This window comes from Rhipicephalus microplus, chromosome X, assembly GCF_043290135.1.
Source record: "Rhipicephalus microplus isolate Deutch F79 chromosome X, USDA_Rmic, whole genome shotgun sequence".
In the NCBI taxonomy this organism is placed as follows: Eukaryota; Metazoa; Arthropoda; class Arachnida; order Ixodida; family Ixodidae; genus Rhipicephalus; species Rhipicephalus microplus.
The window spans coordinates 308437262-308450162 of record NC_134710.1 but is presented as its reverse complement, the minus strand read 5'-3'; the positions used below and the strand labels follow the sequence as shown (position 1 = coordinate 308450162).

Sequence of the window (12901 nt, the reverse complement as noted above, 5' to 3'; positions counted from 1 at the left end):
GGGGGGAAGGCACGAGCCCGGTGTGCCTCCTCCTGGCTACGCCCAGTATGTCAAAGTATGTCGTTCTATTTGCTTATGGGTACCATCAGGTAGCAGGGAACTCCTATATTCCAATATGTAGTCAATAAGACTAAATTTTGTCAAATATTACTTGAGAGTCTTGCGATTACGGCAATCATACTGCAGCATCTAAGAAATATCTGGAAACGTAGGCGAATTAGTATTACATAGTTAAAAACGCTAAGGAAGTGTCCCTAGTTAGTAGCGGCTTAGGTAACAAGGTTTTCTAGCGGCTGGTTAGTAAAGGTATGTCGGAAAGGCAGTAAAATACGCTGTAGTCTAGTAAATACATGCGTTTACTAGTTCTTTGCTAACTTTTTTCTCCATAGAGTGTTCAATGCGAAGGCGGAGGTCCTTTTCTTTGGGGTCTCTAGTATGGAGGCTGCTCAAGCTGCGTGTACTTGGCGACAGGGTCGGTTGCTTTTAGAGTGGCTGCGTACGTGTCCACCAAGGAGACATGGCCGTCGTCGATGAGCATGCGTATGTAGTTGAGAAGAAGAGCGCTGAACGCCTCAGTGCCGGTCTCACGGCCAACTTGTCGCAGCAACAGTGCCATGTGAGCCAGAAACCGCATGGTTAGAAGCGGTGGCTCAATCGCCTGACCGCTTACCCTGTCGTGTATTTCTTCTACCAAAGATTCAGCATCGCCCAGCACTACACCTCGCTGCAGAATGTGTGTGATCTCCTGGTGGCGTGTGCCACTCGCGCCCACCGCCGCCCGCAGGTCACGGAAATGGCTTCAAAGGTTCCACGGTCACTGGGGTAGCCAGGCGGTAGTGGTCCGAGGCTTCTATCTTGCTGTTTGGCAGTGCGGAGCTCATGCTCTAGGCACACATCCACAACACCGCGCATGCGAGCCCATAGCTGATCCTCCCATGTGGTACACGCGAGCAGCATTGCTTGTAGGTTGCCTTTCAGAGCACCATACACAGCGCGCTTGTAACGTGAACATTCGGGACTCGACGCCGCTCGCCAGCAGGCGCGCATCCAGAAGTCCCGGTAGAAGTTGCCTTCGGTGGGTTGCTTGAAGTCGGCGCCAATGGTGCTGGCGTTGTTCGGGTGGTGGCATGGCCTACATCCTTCGAGCGCGGCGGCTAGCCAACGATAACCATTTTTGGCAGCCAGCTCTTTGGCCCTCTGCAGTTGGCCTGCTCGCAGGTGAAAGAATAAGCTATGGAAGAGGTGGAATTTGTGCATTGGTAGCCACTGCCTCGAGGGAGCGTCCGCGTTCATTCCAGTCACGTGAGATGACGATGCACAGCCGATGTTATTTTGGGACTGCACATGGTGCAGCGCGTTTTTCCAGGTGCTGCTTCCGCCGGCAAAGTACTGGAGCCTGTCGTCGTCATCGCCCATACCGCGCTCATGCGCCGCGCAGCTTTCCAACCAATCGACCACTAGTTGCGCCTGGCGTGTGAACGAGTCTCTCGCCTTGAGGGCCTCCACGATTTCCCTGTCGCTACCTCCGCGAGATCCGTCGACGAACATGGTGTTGTGGCCGCGTTCTTCCATGAACTCGTCCGCCTTGAGATGGTCGCGCAGGAGGGCACCCGTGAGCTTCCAAGTGTTTCGCTCTTCGGTGAGCAATGTTTGGCACGCCATGGCTTCCACCCACGCCCGCTCGGTCTTTCGAGATACTGCGCTCTCGGTCACTTTCATCACTTTGGTTAAGTAACTGTCGCACAGGCTAGCGTACTTCTCAACCAGCGTGACGACGTCCTTGCTACTAGTATGAGCATTGTAGGCTTCCATAAAGTCCGTATATATGCCGGCAGTAGCGACGGCTGTGGGATGTTCGGTCACTAGCATTAAGGACGCATTAAAGGCAGTCATGTCGGCGGCTTCGAAGTTGGCACTTACATTGCCGGTGCCACGCAAAGGCCTGTTGGCACCGGGCGTAGCGATGTCTGCCATGGATCCTCCTGCGAAGGCGCACGCAGTTCTGCCTGGGGAACTTGTGGTACTGCTTTAATACAAGGCCGCCGAATGCTTAAATTCTGCTGCTGCCGTGGAAAGGACGCCCTCCGGTTGCTGAAGCGGCTTCAGGATCGTAGCTCGGTCACCGGCGTTAAGGCTCGAGCTCCACTGCACGAGCTGATCTTCGTCTTTTTCCCCTTCGCACATGGCACAATCCTATTGGACAGAATTAGCAGAGTAAAAGATAAATATTCCCTTAGTTATGGTATTATGTTATTATTACTTCCACTAGTTAATAATTGTAATTAGGTTTTGATTTGATTGGTGAATTACTCGTAATCAGAAAAGTGGTGCGTATGCAATCTAGCAAAAGATTTTTCAGTGACAGTGATTTTGTCCGGAACGGCAAAGCAAACATCCCTGTGGCTGTACCCTTGAGCAGTGGCCCCACACGATTGAAGAGCATGTTCTGATAGTTACAGACCCAGTTTTCGAAGAGGTGGTTCTAGTATGCTCTTCACTTTGCACCATTTTCAGCTGCCGTCGCAATACTCACTTTGTTCTTCACCAGCTTGCATTAACCCGATACAAGACCATGAGCTCACATTTGAGTGTCAAATTTCTCAGGCATTATTAGGGTTCGCTCGAAAACCGCCTAAACGATTGCATGGATGACATGCCTAGGTCAACGCGGTGAGCGCCCTCACAGCACCCCCAGTTCTAACACATACGCTGCGCGGTGAGTGGTGCCTGTGTCACTGTTTTGCATTTTCGCGTAGCTAGCTGTGTTAGAAGAATGCATTTATATCTCCCGCCGCTCTCTGAAATATAAATTTCGATACGGATTTCGATTTCAGGGAACGGCCAGAACGCCTCCAAGTAATTGGAATCGGGAGCTCGAGCAAACGACGTTACCAGCCGTGATTAGAGCGTAGGTAGATACTTATTGCAACAGAAAAAAAAAAAAACAGCCAGATCAACAACATGTGTGCCAGTAAGTCTTTAATTGATTTGTATGCTTGAAAAGCGGCGTTCTCGGGGTAAATTTTTGTTATGAGTATGTGTGTGTGTTAATTTTTGTTTCCGATATAGTAAATATTTTTATTTGCTTGCTGGCCTCATTAGTCATGTCTTCAATTGTTCGGAATAGCCTTATATTTTTGCAGAAAATCTGATGATCGTAGTTTTGGCATTATGGCAGCAGTTCAGCTCATTTCTCACTAGTTCCTTGGTGTCGAACATTTATTTCGTAAAGCGCGCCAGCTTGTTCTGTATGGCTGAGGGTGTAATTATGTAAACAGTGTACATGCTATTTCCTGTCATTATCAGTGTGAAAAAACTCAGCATATCCATGAAGTGAATGATGATGAGTGGGGCCAAGCGTCTGTCTATCTCTCTGCCTTTCCGTCCGTTTGTTCGTCACTCTGTTTCTGTCTGTCTGTTTTTCTGTCCATCCGTCCGTCCCTCTGCCTGTCCGTCTGTGTTTGCGTGCGTCCGTCCGTCCATATGTCTGTGTATCAGTTCGTCCATGCATTCGTCGATCCGTCCGTGCATCAGATGGTCCGTCCATCCGTCCGTCTGCACACCCGTCTGTCCGTCAACACATGCTTCCGTCCATCCATTCGTTCGTCCGTCAGTCTGTCTGTCCGTGCGTCTGTCCTATCTGTCTGTGCGTCGATCCGTACGTGCGTGCATCCGCCCGTCTGTCCATTCGTGCTTCCGTCCATGCTTCTGTTCATCCGTCTGTCTGTACGTTTGACTATCCGTTTGTCTGTCTGTTTGTCTGACGCTGCTGGCTACGCCTGACGCAGGACCTGAGTACACTAAAAGGAGCTTCGCCCCTAAAACACCTGTCTTGTATTCGGGACATACCCTTCGCACTGAATGAAGTTGGTGAAAAGTTTAATCACAAAGGCAGAATTCATATCTAGATGTTATTGCTGTTAACTGTCGCCTCGTAAGTATGACGCTAAAGGCAGGTATATAACTGGAGGAAGTATAAGACGTAGATTGTGTATTAAATCAGAGAGCATGCGCAATTGTACAGGTTGATGAACATACAAGGGAGGCCAATAATTAATGGGACCCTTGTCTCGACGGGAAGGTCATGCATCAAAGCAGGCGTCGCGGTGACGCAGCGTAGCTGGACGAACATATCGTGTTAAAGCTGAGAATGCATATTTCATTTTCATTTTTATTCCTTAAAAACCCCATTGAAGGGCTGTTACATAAGGGGTGGGTACATACATGAAAAATAAAAGCAATGTTTTATACAATGTAAAGTGATCTGTTAAAGTGGTCAAAAGTGTGAAAGGACAGGTGATGGCTGTGATGTCATTGGAAAGGCCGTTCCAGTCGGTTACTGCACGATAAGAGAATGAAGACGAAAAAGTGACGGTGCGGTCACGTGGGTGAGCAACTTGTTGCGGGTGACCGGTGCGACTGGAGATGGGGGATAGTGTACGGTGGCTTACCGAAGGAGCTGTAAAGAAACCTGTAATATGACAAAAGCTAGCATTGAGGCGACGAGATGCGAATAGTGATAAACTGGATTCTGTTTTCAGTGCCGTTGTGCTGATGTCATAGGAGTACTTAGAATGAATAAACCTTGTAGCTCGATTTTGAAGTGACTCAAGTTGATTGATGAGATATTGAATGAGTGCTCAAAATAGGGGATGCATATTTTAATTTTGACCTGATGAGAGACTGATAGCTGAATAGTTTTACATCTGGAGGGGCATGACGCAGGTGGCGTTTTAAAAACACGAGTGTTTTAGTGGCAGATGAAATGATGTTCGTAATGTGGGTCGCCCAGGTTAAATCACTGCAAATGGTTGCTACGAGATATTTTTAGGAAGACACTAGTTTAAGGTTAGCGCAAGCAATTCGGTAAGAAAAAATAAGTAGATTTTTATGGTGGTGGAAAGAGAGAGTTTTGCGTTTATTAGGGTTTAGTTTCATTAGCGATAGGTTACACCATTCTTTCTCATTTCGCAAGTCATTTTGAAGAGAAGCGTTATCGGAGACGTTAGTAATGGTACAATAAGTTACGCAATTGTCGGCGAACATACGAATATTATTTGAGATGCAGTGGTAGATAATTATGTACATTAGGAAAAACAGTGGACCAAGTACGGACCCTTGAGGAACACCTTAAGTTAAAGGGGTAGCACTAGATATATGGTTTTTAATAAAAACAGATTGTGAGCGTTTACTTGAAAATTCTTATATACATGCTAAAATATTGGGATTTAGATGTAATACATCAAGTTTTAGTGGTATACGTTCAAGGGGAACTTTGTCGAAGGCTTTTGAGTAATCTAAAAAGATGGCCTCAGCTAGTCTGTATGTTAGAATCCAGATTGACATGCAGGTCGTGAGCAAACAGTGTGAGCTGCGTGCCATATGCTTGGCACACGCTTCGCTCTGCAGTTACTTGTAGTCCATAGTAATCCTAACCACTGTTAATGACTTCTCCGGTGTTGCACGGCCTACGTGCTCTACCAGGTCACAATGCGAATTGCAAGATCCCGCCTAACGGTTCTTGTGCGGCGCTGATAACTCCTCGCGAAGTGTATGGCTCTGAAAATATATCGCAACTGCTGAACCGCCTTTCAGAAAAAAGAAAAACAGTTTACGCCAGAATTGTTCAAATGAGTGGTGCTTATCTACATCGCGATAATACTAAATATCGGCGAAGAGGGACTGGCAACACGGCGAACAGAACCACTGCTGATGAAATAAAATCGCGGTGTTGAATATATATTCGGTGTTTCTGGCCTCGTAAATTATGCAGTTAAAAAGATAAGTGACATCATTTTCGGGCTACTGGATGCTATATGCTTAAAATATGAAACACTGAATTAACTATAATATATAATTTTCGAATTCGTGTCATTCTTTCGTGGAATGGCCCGTTTGCAATAGTGACGTAGGCAGGAGTGGCTCACTGGGCACGTGCGCCACTCGCCCTAAATTTTTTTTTTTGCCACCATTTATAGCGCTAAATGACCGTTCGCCTGCCCGGCCTCCACTTCAGCTCAATGAGGTTCCCCCGGCCCACCTCCCGAAAAAAATACAATCCAAGCCCCTGTTTTGCGGCAATCGTGGTTAGTACACTAACTATCTTTATATCTGCCATGACGCTGCCTGTAACTGTTGTCAGCTGGTATGTTCATGTGACAGCAGCAATAATGGCCTTTAGTTGAAACAGAGGGTAGCGAGAAACCGAGCCAACCGATAGCGTATTCAGAAAAAAAAAACAAAGCCTTTTTTTTTCTTGAGAAAGAAATTGACCTCTGGCGCTTCACTCTAATTGTTTTTAAAGGTTTCGATCTGTCTACAGAGTCAATTGAGCCTGTTGTCCATGAAGTAAAGAATTGCGTTTAGGCATGTTCCCAACGACTGTGCACTGGTACATCTGTCAACTTAGCGGCTATCTCGTGGATGCGCCAGGATTTTACAGAAAGCCACCTATAAATTCGGCTCCGGCCCAACTTGTCCAATATGCTCAGGCTGTGCACTCCTTTGTCATTCGAACGTGCAGACGTCGGTTTTACATTGTTGCAGGCTCTCGAAGAAGTTCTTGCTTCCCCCAGGTGCGAAGCGTGTCAGTCAGTGCGTGGTATGGAATAAACAAGCCCCTGCACTTTCCCTTCGGTCTGCCTGTCTTTTGGGCACGGAAAAGCGCAGGTGCCAGCAGCCCACCTGCTACAATCCACTTCTACGAAAAGTATGATTCTACGGGTTTTCGCAATGGACACCGTGCCTTTCTTAAAGCTTTGTGATGGTTCAAAACTCCCCACATGGAGTGGCTTTTATTGAGGGATTTCTATCTGTAATTTATGCCGAATAAAAAAAAAAAAACATTCCACCCTGGCTTTCATTGTGAAAGCGTGCAATCGGACAGCTGTCCGACGCTGTGACAAAAGAGTTCATCGGGATGAGTTTTGGGATAAGGGCATCTCCAATATGAAAAATTAACCAGTACCTTCACGCCGTGCGTTACCGAAAGTTTGTAAGGTAGGTGAGTTACCCGTTACTGTGCTAAAATTGGAATGAGTACGTTACTAAGCTTCCGAAAAAGGAAAGGGTTACCAGTAACTGCGTTACTTGGAACGCATTACAGCCAATAATGATAACCACACTAGCAACTTAGTGACCATAATACTCTAGTGGACTGCAATTAGTAAAAAAATATTTACGCTTGTGTTCTTATACGTGCGTGGTTTGCCGCAAAAATATGATTCTATTACAAAAGTAAGGGATAAAAAAATGGCCGTGTCTCACCCTGTTGCATTGCAAAGGACGTCAAAAGATGATAGTTTTCAGTATGCATTGCTGCGTTAAATATTGCGCTAACTGACCGTAATGTCAAGAAAGGAAAGTGTTTTCAGAACGCAGAAGCACTGGAAAGTGGCAGCACCGGGTGGTTTAAGTTGAAGACTCTTGTCTTTTTAGCGAAGAGTAGTAGGTAACGTCCGCTTTTTCTTTCAAATTTTTGCATTGTCAGCGCATTGTAATAAACACTTCTGTTTTTAGAATTACGTATCAATGCATGTTTTAAAGAAAAGTCTACGCTGTCGTACACTTACGTCAGAATGTTACACCTGAAATATGAGTAATACAAGTTTCACGAGTATGAACGCAGCCACCAGACCAAGTCGAATGGACTTTGTGCACTGCCTTCTTTCGCCAAGTGACTGTCGACCGTCCTTCATTGCTCTCCTGTTTTTTGTTACAATGAAAAGCGTTCCGCGTGAAGTGTCTCACCTTGCACTGGAATCTCTGGAAACTGCGCAGAAATCTTTAAAACAGAGCTTTGGTGTTCGCGTTATGTCTCCCTCTATTGGTGGGATGAATGCCAAAAACACTGGTCGGTGCCGGTGAAAGTCGAAAACTGAAACCGCGTGCGGTTTATGCAGGCTTCATCAAGTTTGGTTAATAATAAAACAAATAACTTAGTGGTCGTTTTAGACACGCACACATTTTTTTGTTGTTCTCGTGAAAGGCGGCAGACACCGTTGTCTAGTTTCTCTGCCGTTTCCAGGCAGGCATGCAGGCAAGCAAACACACCGCCGGCCGCGCCACTGGGCGCCTATTTGAAAGCATGAGACAAAAAAAGCAAAAATAGATCTTTGGCCCAACCTAAAGCTGTCTCAAATGCATAAAATACAATTTCAAGTGAAATGTCCTTGCTATTAAGCGGAAAAGTTCTACCTGCTTTAATTTCTTGTCTTACCAATAGATTGTCAAGATTGGCCGTATTCACTGTTGGGTGACGCTAGTAGTCACTTCTCATCTACTTCCAACATGAAGTTAAAATTATAATGCGTTTTTTTTTCTGGCATAAAAGCAAGCTCGTTGCCCCCGATTTTATGAATCATCTTTTCATTTGCGCCACATTCGAAAAATTTTTCCCTGCGGTAGAGAATCTCTCTATTTCTTGGACAAGTACTAGCAGACAGACCAAATATTTGCGTTGCTGCATATCAAGAAGTGTTATCGTCTTTGAAAACAAAGTGGCATTGCCCTCGTACATAAAAATGGCCGCTAACTACTTTATGTAACTGCCATGGTAATTGCGCATCGTAGCAACATACACACAGAGAAGCGATCACATACTCATATGATCGCATCATACTCATCTGATCACATATGAGTATATGATCACATGCGTAGATGAACTCATCAGATCACAAGCAAAAACGCACAATCACACGCGCACACGCAGAATTTCAAGTCTTGGACATAGCCGATTTCTACTCCAGCAGCACGAAGGCTATTGAATTCAGATATCACAACGTGTACTGGTTACCAGCCATAAAATTTAGAAGAATAACTGATGCTTTCTACACATCAAGGTATGTCGTTCTATTTGCTTATGTGTACCATCAGGTATCGGAGAACTTCTATATTTCAATATGTAGTCAATAAAACTAATTTTTGTAATATATTGCTTGAGAGTCTCGCGATTACGGCAATTATACTTCAGCATCTAAGAAAGATCTGCAAACGTAGGCGAATTAGTATTAGTTGAAAACGCTAAGAATGTTTTCCTGGTTAGTAGCGGCTAAAGTAACAAGGTTTACTAGCTGCTGGTAAGTAAAGGTGTGCCGGAAAGGCAGTAAAATACGGTGGAGTCTAGCAAATACATGGGTTTACTAGTTTGCAAACTTTTATTTTTCCGGAGTGTTCGACATGAAGGTGGAGGTCCTGTTCTTTGGGGCTCTAGTTTGGAGGCCGTGCATGCTGCTTGTACTTGCCGAGAGGGTCGGTTGGTTTTAAAGCGGCTGCGTACGTGCCCACCAAGGAGACATGGCCTTCGTCGATGAGCATGTGTATGTAGATGCGAAGAAGTTCACTGAACGCCTCAGTGCTGGTCTCGGCGCCAACTTGTCGCAGCAACAGGGCCATGTGAGCCAGAAACCGAATGGTCAGAAGCGGCGTTTTAACCACCTGACGAATTACCCAGTAATGTATTTCTTCTATCAAATCATCAGCATCGCCAAGCACTAGACCTCGCTGCACGATGTGTGCGATCTCTTGGTGTCGCTTGCCCCTCGCGCCCACAGGCTCCCGCAGGTCTCGGAAAACGGCTTCAAAGGTTCCACGGTCACTGGGGTAGCCGGGCGGTAGTGGCCCGTGGCTTCTATCTTGCTGCTTGGCAGTGCGGAGCTCCTGCTCTACGCACACATCCAAAACAGCGCGCATGCGAGCCCATAGCTTATCCTCCCATGTGGTACACGCGGGCAGCATTGCTTGTAGGTTGCCACTCAGAGCACCATACACAGCGCGCTTGTAACGTGAACACCCGGGACTCGACGCCGCTCTCCAGCAGGCTCGCATCCATAAATCCCGGTAGAAGCTGCCTTGGGCGGGTTGCTTGAAGCCGGCACCAATGGTGCTGGCGTTGTGCAGGTTATGGCATGGCCTGCATCCTTCGAGCGCGGCGGCTAGCCAACGATGACCGTTTACGGCAGCCAGCTCTTTGGCCCTCTGCAGTTGGCCTGCTCGCAGGTGGAAGAATACGCTGCTAAAGAGATGGAATTCGTGCATCGGTACCCACTGCCTCGAAGGCACGCCCGCGTCCAGTTCAGTCACGTGAGACGACGATGCGCTACCGATGTTATTGTGGGACTGCACATGGTGCAGTGGTTTTGTCCAGGCGCAGCTTCCGCCGGCAAAGTACTGGAGCTTGTCGTTGTCATCGCCCATACCGCGCTGATGCGCCGCGCAGCTTTCCAACCAGTCGACCACTAGTTGCGCCTGGCGTGTGAAGGAGTCCCTCGCCATGAGGGCCTCCACAATTTTCCTGTCGCTACCTTCGCGAGATCCGTCGACGAACATGGTTCTGTTGCCGCGTTCTTTCATGAACTCGTCCGCCTTGAGGCGGTCGCGCAGGAGGGCACCCGTGAGCTTCCAAGTGTCTCGCTCTTCGGTGAGCAATGTTTGGCACGCGATGGCCTCTATCCACGCCGGTAAGGCCTTGTGAGAGACTAGGCTCTCGGTCGCTTTCATCACTTCGGCTAAGTAAGTGTCGCAAAGGCTAGCATACTTCTCAACAAGCGTTACGACGTCCTCCCTACTAGTATGAGCATTGTAGGCTATCATAAAGTCCGTATATATGCCGGCAGTAACGACGGCTGCGGGATTTTCGGTCGCTAGCACTATGGGCGCGCTAAGGGTGGTCATGTCGGCGGCTTCTAAGTTAGCACTTACATTACCGGTGCCACGCAAAGGCGTGCGGCCACCAGGCGTAGTGAAGTCTGCCATGGATCTTCCCGCGAAGGCGCTCGCAGTTCTGCTTGGGGTACTGGTTTACGAGGCTGCTGAATGCTTAAATCTTGCTGCTGCCGTGGAAAGGACGCCCTCCAGAGTCTGAAGCGGCTTTGGGATCGTAGCTTGGTCACCGACGTTATGGCGCGAGCTCCACAGCACGAGCTGATCTTCGTCTACTTCCTCTCCACACATGGCACAATCCCATTGGACGGAATTCGCCGAGTAGTAGGCGAAACTTCCGGTGTGTGTTTCGGTTCTGATTTCGTGGTTGCCAGATTCGTTTTGATATGAGGTGTTTTCGCCCTCAGGGGGCGCTCCCCTGTGTACATGTAGAGTTACTGTATATGCTTCAAAACGACCCAGAATTTTCGGGAATGCGTGGAGTGAATAGCTTTGGAGTGAATTTAACAGGGAAAAACCATGAATGAGTCACTACTGACACAATGTGACTCGCGCGACTTTATCACGCCTATCACCCGCGTAAGCACTATTCACACCTTCGACATGCAAAGGAAACGCCGTCCACACAGTAATAACTTGATACTTATTAACCAGGCCAATGATCTCATCACGAGTGACTTAGGTGACGACCTCACGCATATCACCCACGCACGCACTGTCTTAACCTTCCGTCATGCATATCAAATGAAACGTCTTTGAAAGGGCGGGATCTTGATACCTAAAACTCGGCCAAGCCACCCGATCACCAGTGACTCAGGGGACGTCATCACCCATATCACCCGCGCACATAATTTCCTCGCCTACCGACATGCATACCAAACGAAACGTCTTTGAGAGAGCGATAACGTGTTACCTATGACTCGGCCAACTGACTTGATCACTTGTGACTTAGGTTGACGTCATCACGCCTATCATCCACGCACGCATTGTCTAACCTGCCATCTTGTATACAAAACGAAACATCTTTGAGAGGCTAATAAATTGAATGCTGTCAATCGGCCTAGTGATGTGATCACTAGTGACTCGCCTTACGTCATCACGCCTATAACACACGCACGCGGTGTTCTAACCTGTCTTCATGCATATCAAGCGAAACGTCTTTGAGAGAGTATTAACTTGAACACTGTCACAAGGTCCAGTGACGTCATCACTAGTGACTAGCGTGACGTCATCTCGCCTAAGACTCACTCAAGCACTCTCTAGTGTGCCTTCATGCATATCAAACAAAACGTCTTTGAAAGGGTATTAACTTGAACGCTGTCAATAGGCCTTGTGACGTCATCACTAGTGACTTTCGTGACGTTATTACGCTGATTACACACGCACGTGGGGTTCTAAGCTGTCTTTGTACATATCAAACGAAACGTCTTTGAGAGAGTAATAACTTGAACGCTGTCACTAGGCCCAGTGACGTCATCACTAGTGACTTGCGTGACGTCATTACGCCTATCACACACGCACGTGGTGTCCTAACCTGTCTTCATGCATATCAAACAAAACATCTTTAAGAGAGTAATAACTTGAACGCTGTCACAAGGCCCAGTGACATCATCACTAGTGACTAGCGTGACGTGATCTCACCTAAGACTCACGCAAGCACTCTGTAATGTGCCTTCATGCATACCAAGCAAAACGTCTTTGAGAGGGTAATAACTTGAATGATGTCAGCAGGCGTTGTGACGTCATCACTAGTGACTCACGTGACGTCATTACGCCTATCACACACGCACGTGGTGTCCTAAACTGTCTTCATGCATATCAAACGAAACCTCTTTGAGAGAGTAATATTGTGAACGCTGTCACAAGGTCCAGTGACGTCACCACTAGTGACTAGCGTGACGTGATCTCGTCTAGGACACACGCAAGCACTCTGTAACCTGCCTTTATGCGTATCAAACGAAACGTCTTTGAGAGAGCTCGAATGCTCTCACTAGGCCTCGCGACGTGATTACTAGTGACTCATGTGACGTCATCACGTCTATCACACACGCGCGCGCTGTCCTAACCTGTCTTCAAGCATATCAAACGAAGCGTATGTGAGAGAGCAATATTGTCATACTTATGGCTCGGCCAACCGACTTGATCACTAGTGACTTACGTGACGTCATCACGACTAACACTCATGCAAGCACTTTCTAATGTGTCTTCATGAATATCAAACGAAACGTCATTGAGATAACAT

The 12901-nt window shown here is 47.2% G+C and overlaps 2 protein-coding genes across 2 annotated transcripts; both read right to left on the bottom strand.

The window, feature by feature from the left end:
- Nucleotides 1-430: 430 nt before the first annotated feature.
- On the bottom strand, nt 431-1974 carry LOC142775296 (nuclear pore complex protein Nup107-like). Its single transcript, XM_075876638.1, has 2 exons — nt 790-1974; nt 431-724 (listed from the first exon to the last, which is right to left on the bottom strand). The coding sequence occupies exons 1-2, from the start codon at nt 1972-1974 to the stop codon at nt 431-433; spliced, it is 1479 nt and encodes a 492-aa protein (XP_075732753.1).
- A 7233-nt stretch (nt 1975-9207) lies between these two features.
- LOC142775295 (nuclear pore complex protein Nup107-like) lies at nt 9208-10752 on the bottom strand. Its single transcript, XM_075876637.1, has one exon. It carries the CDS (start codon nt 10750-10752, stop codon nt 9208-9210), a length of 1545 nt encoding a protein of 514 aa, XP_075732752.1.
- Between the last annotated feature and the right edge of the window lie 2149 nt (nt 10753-12901).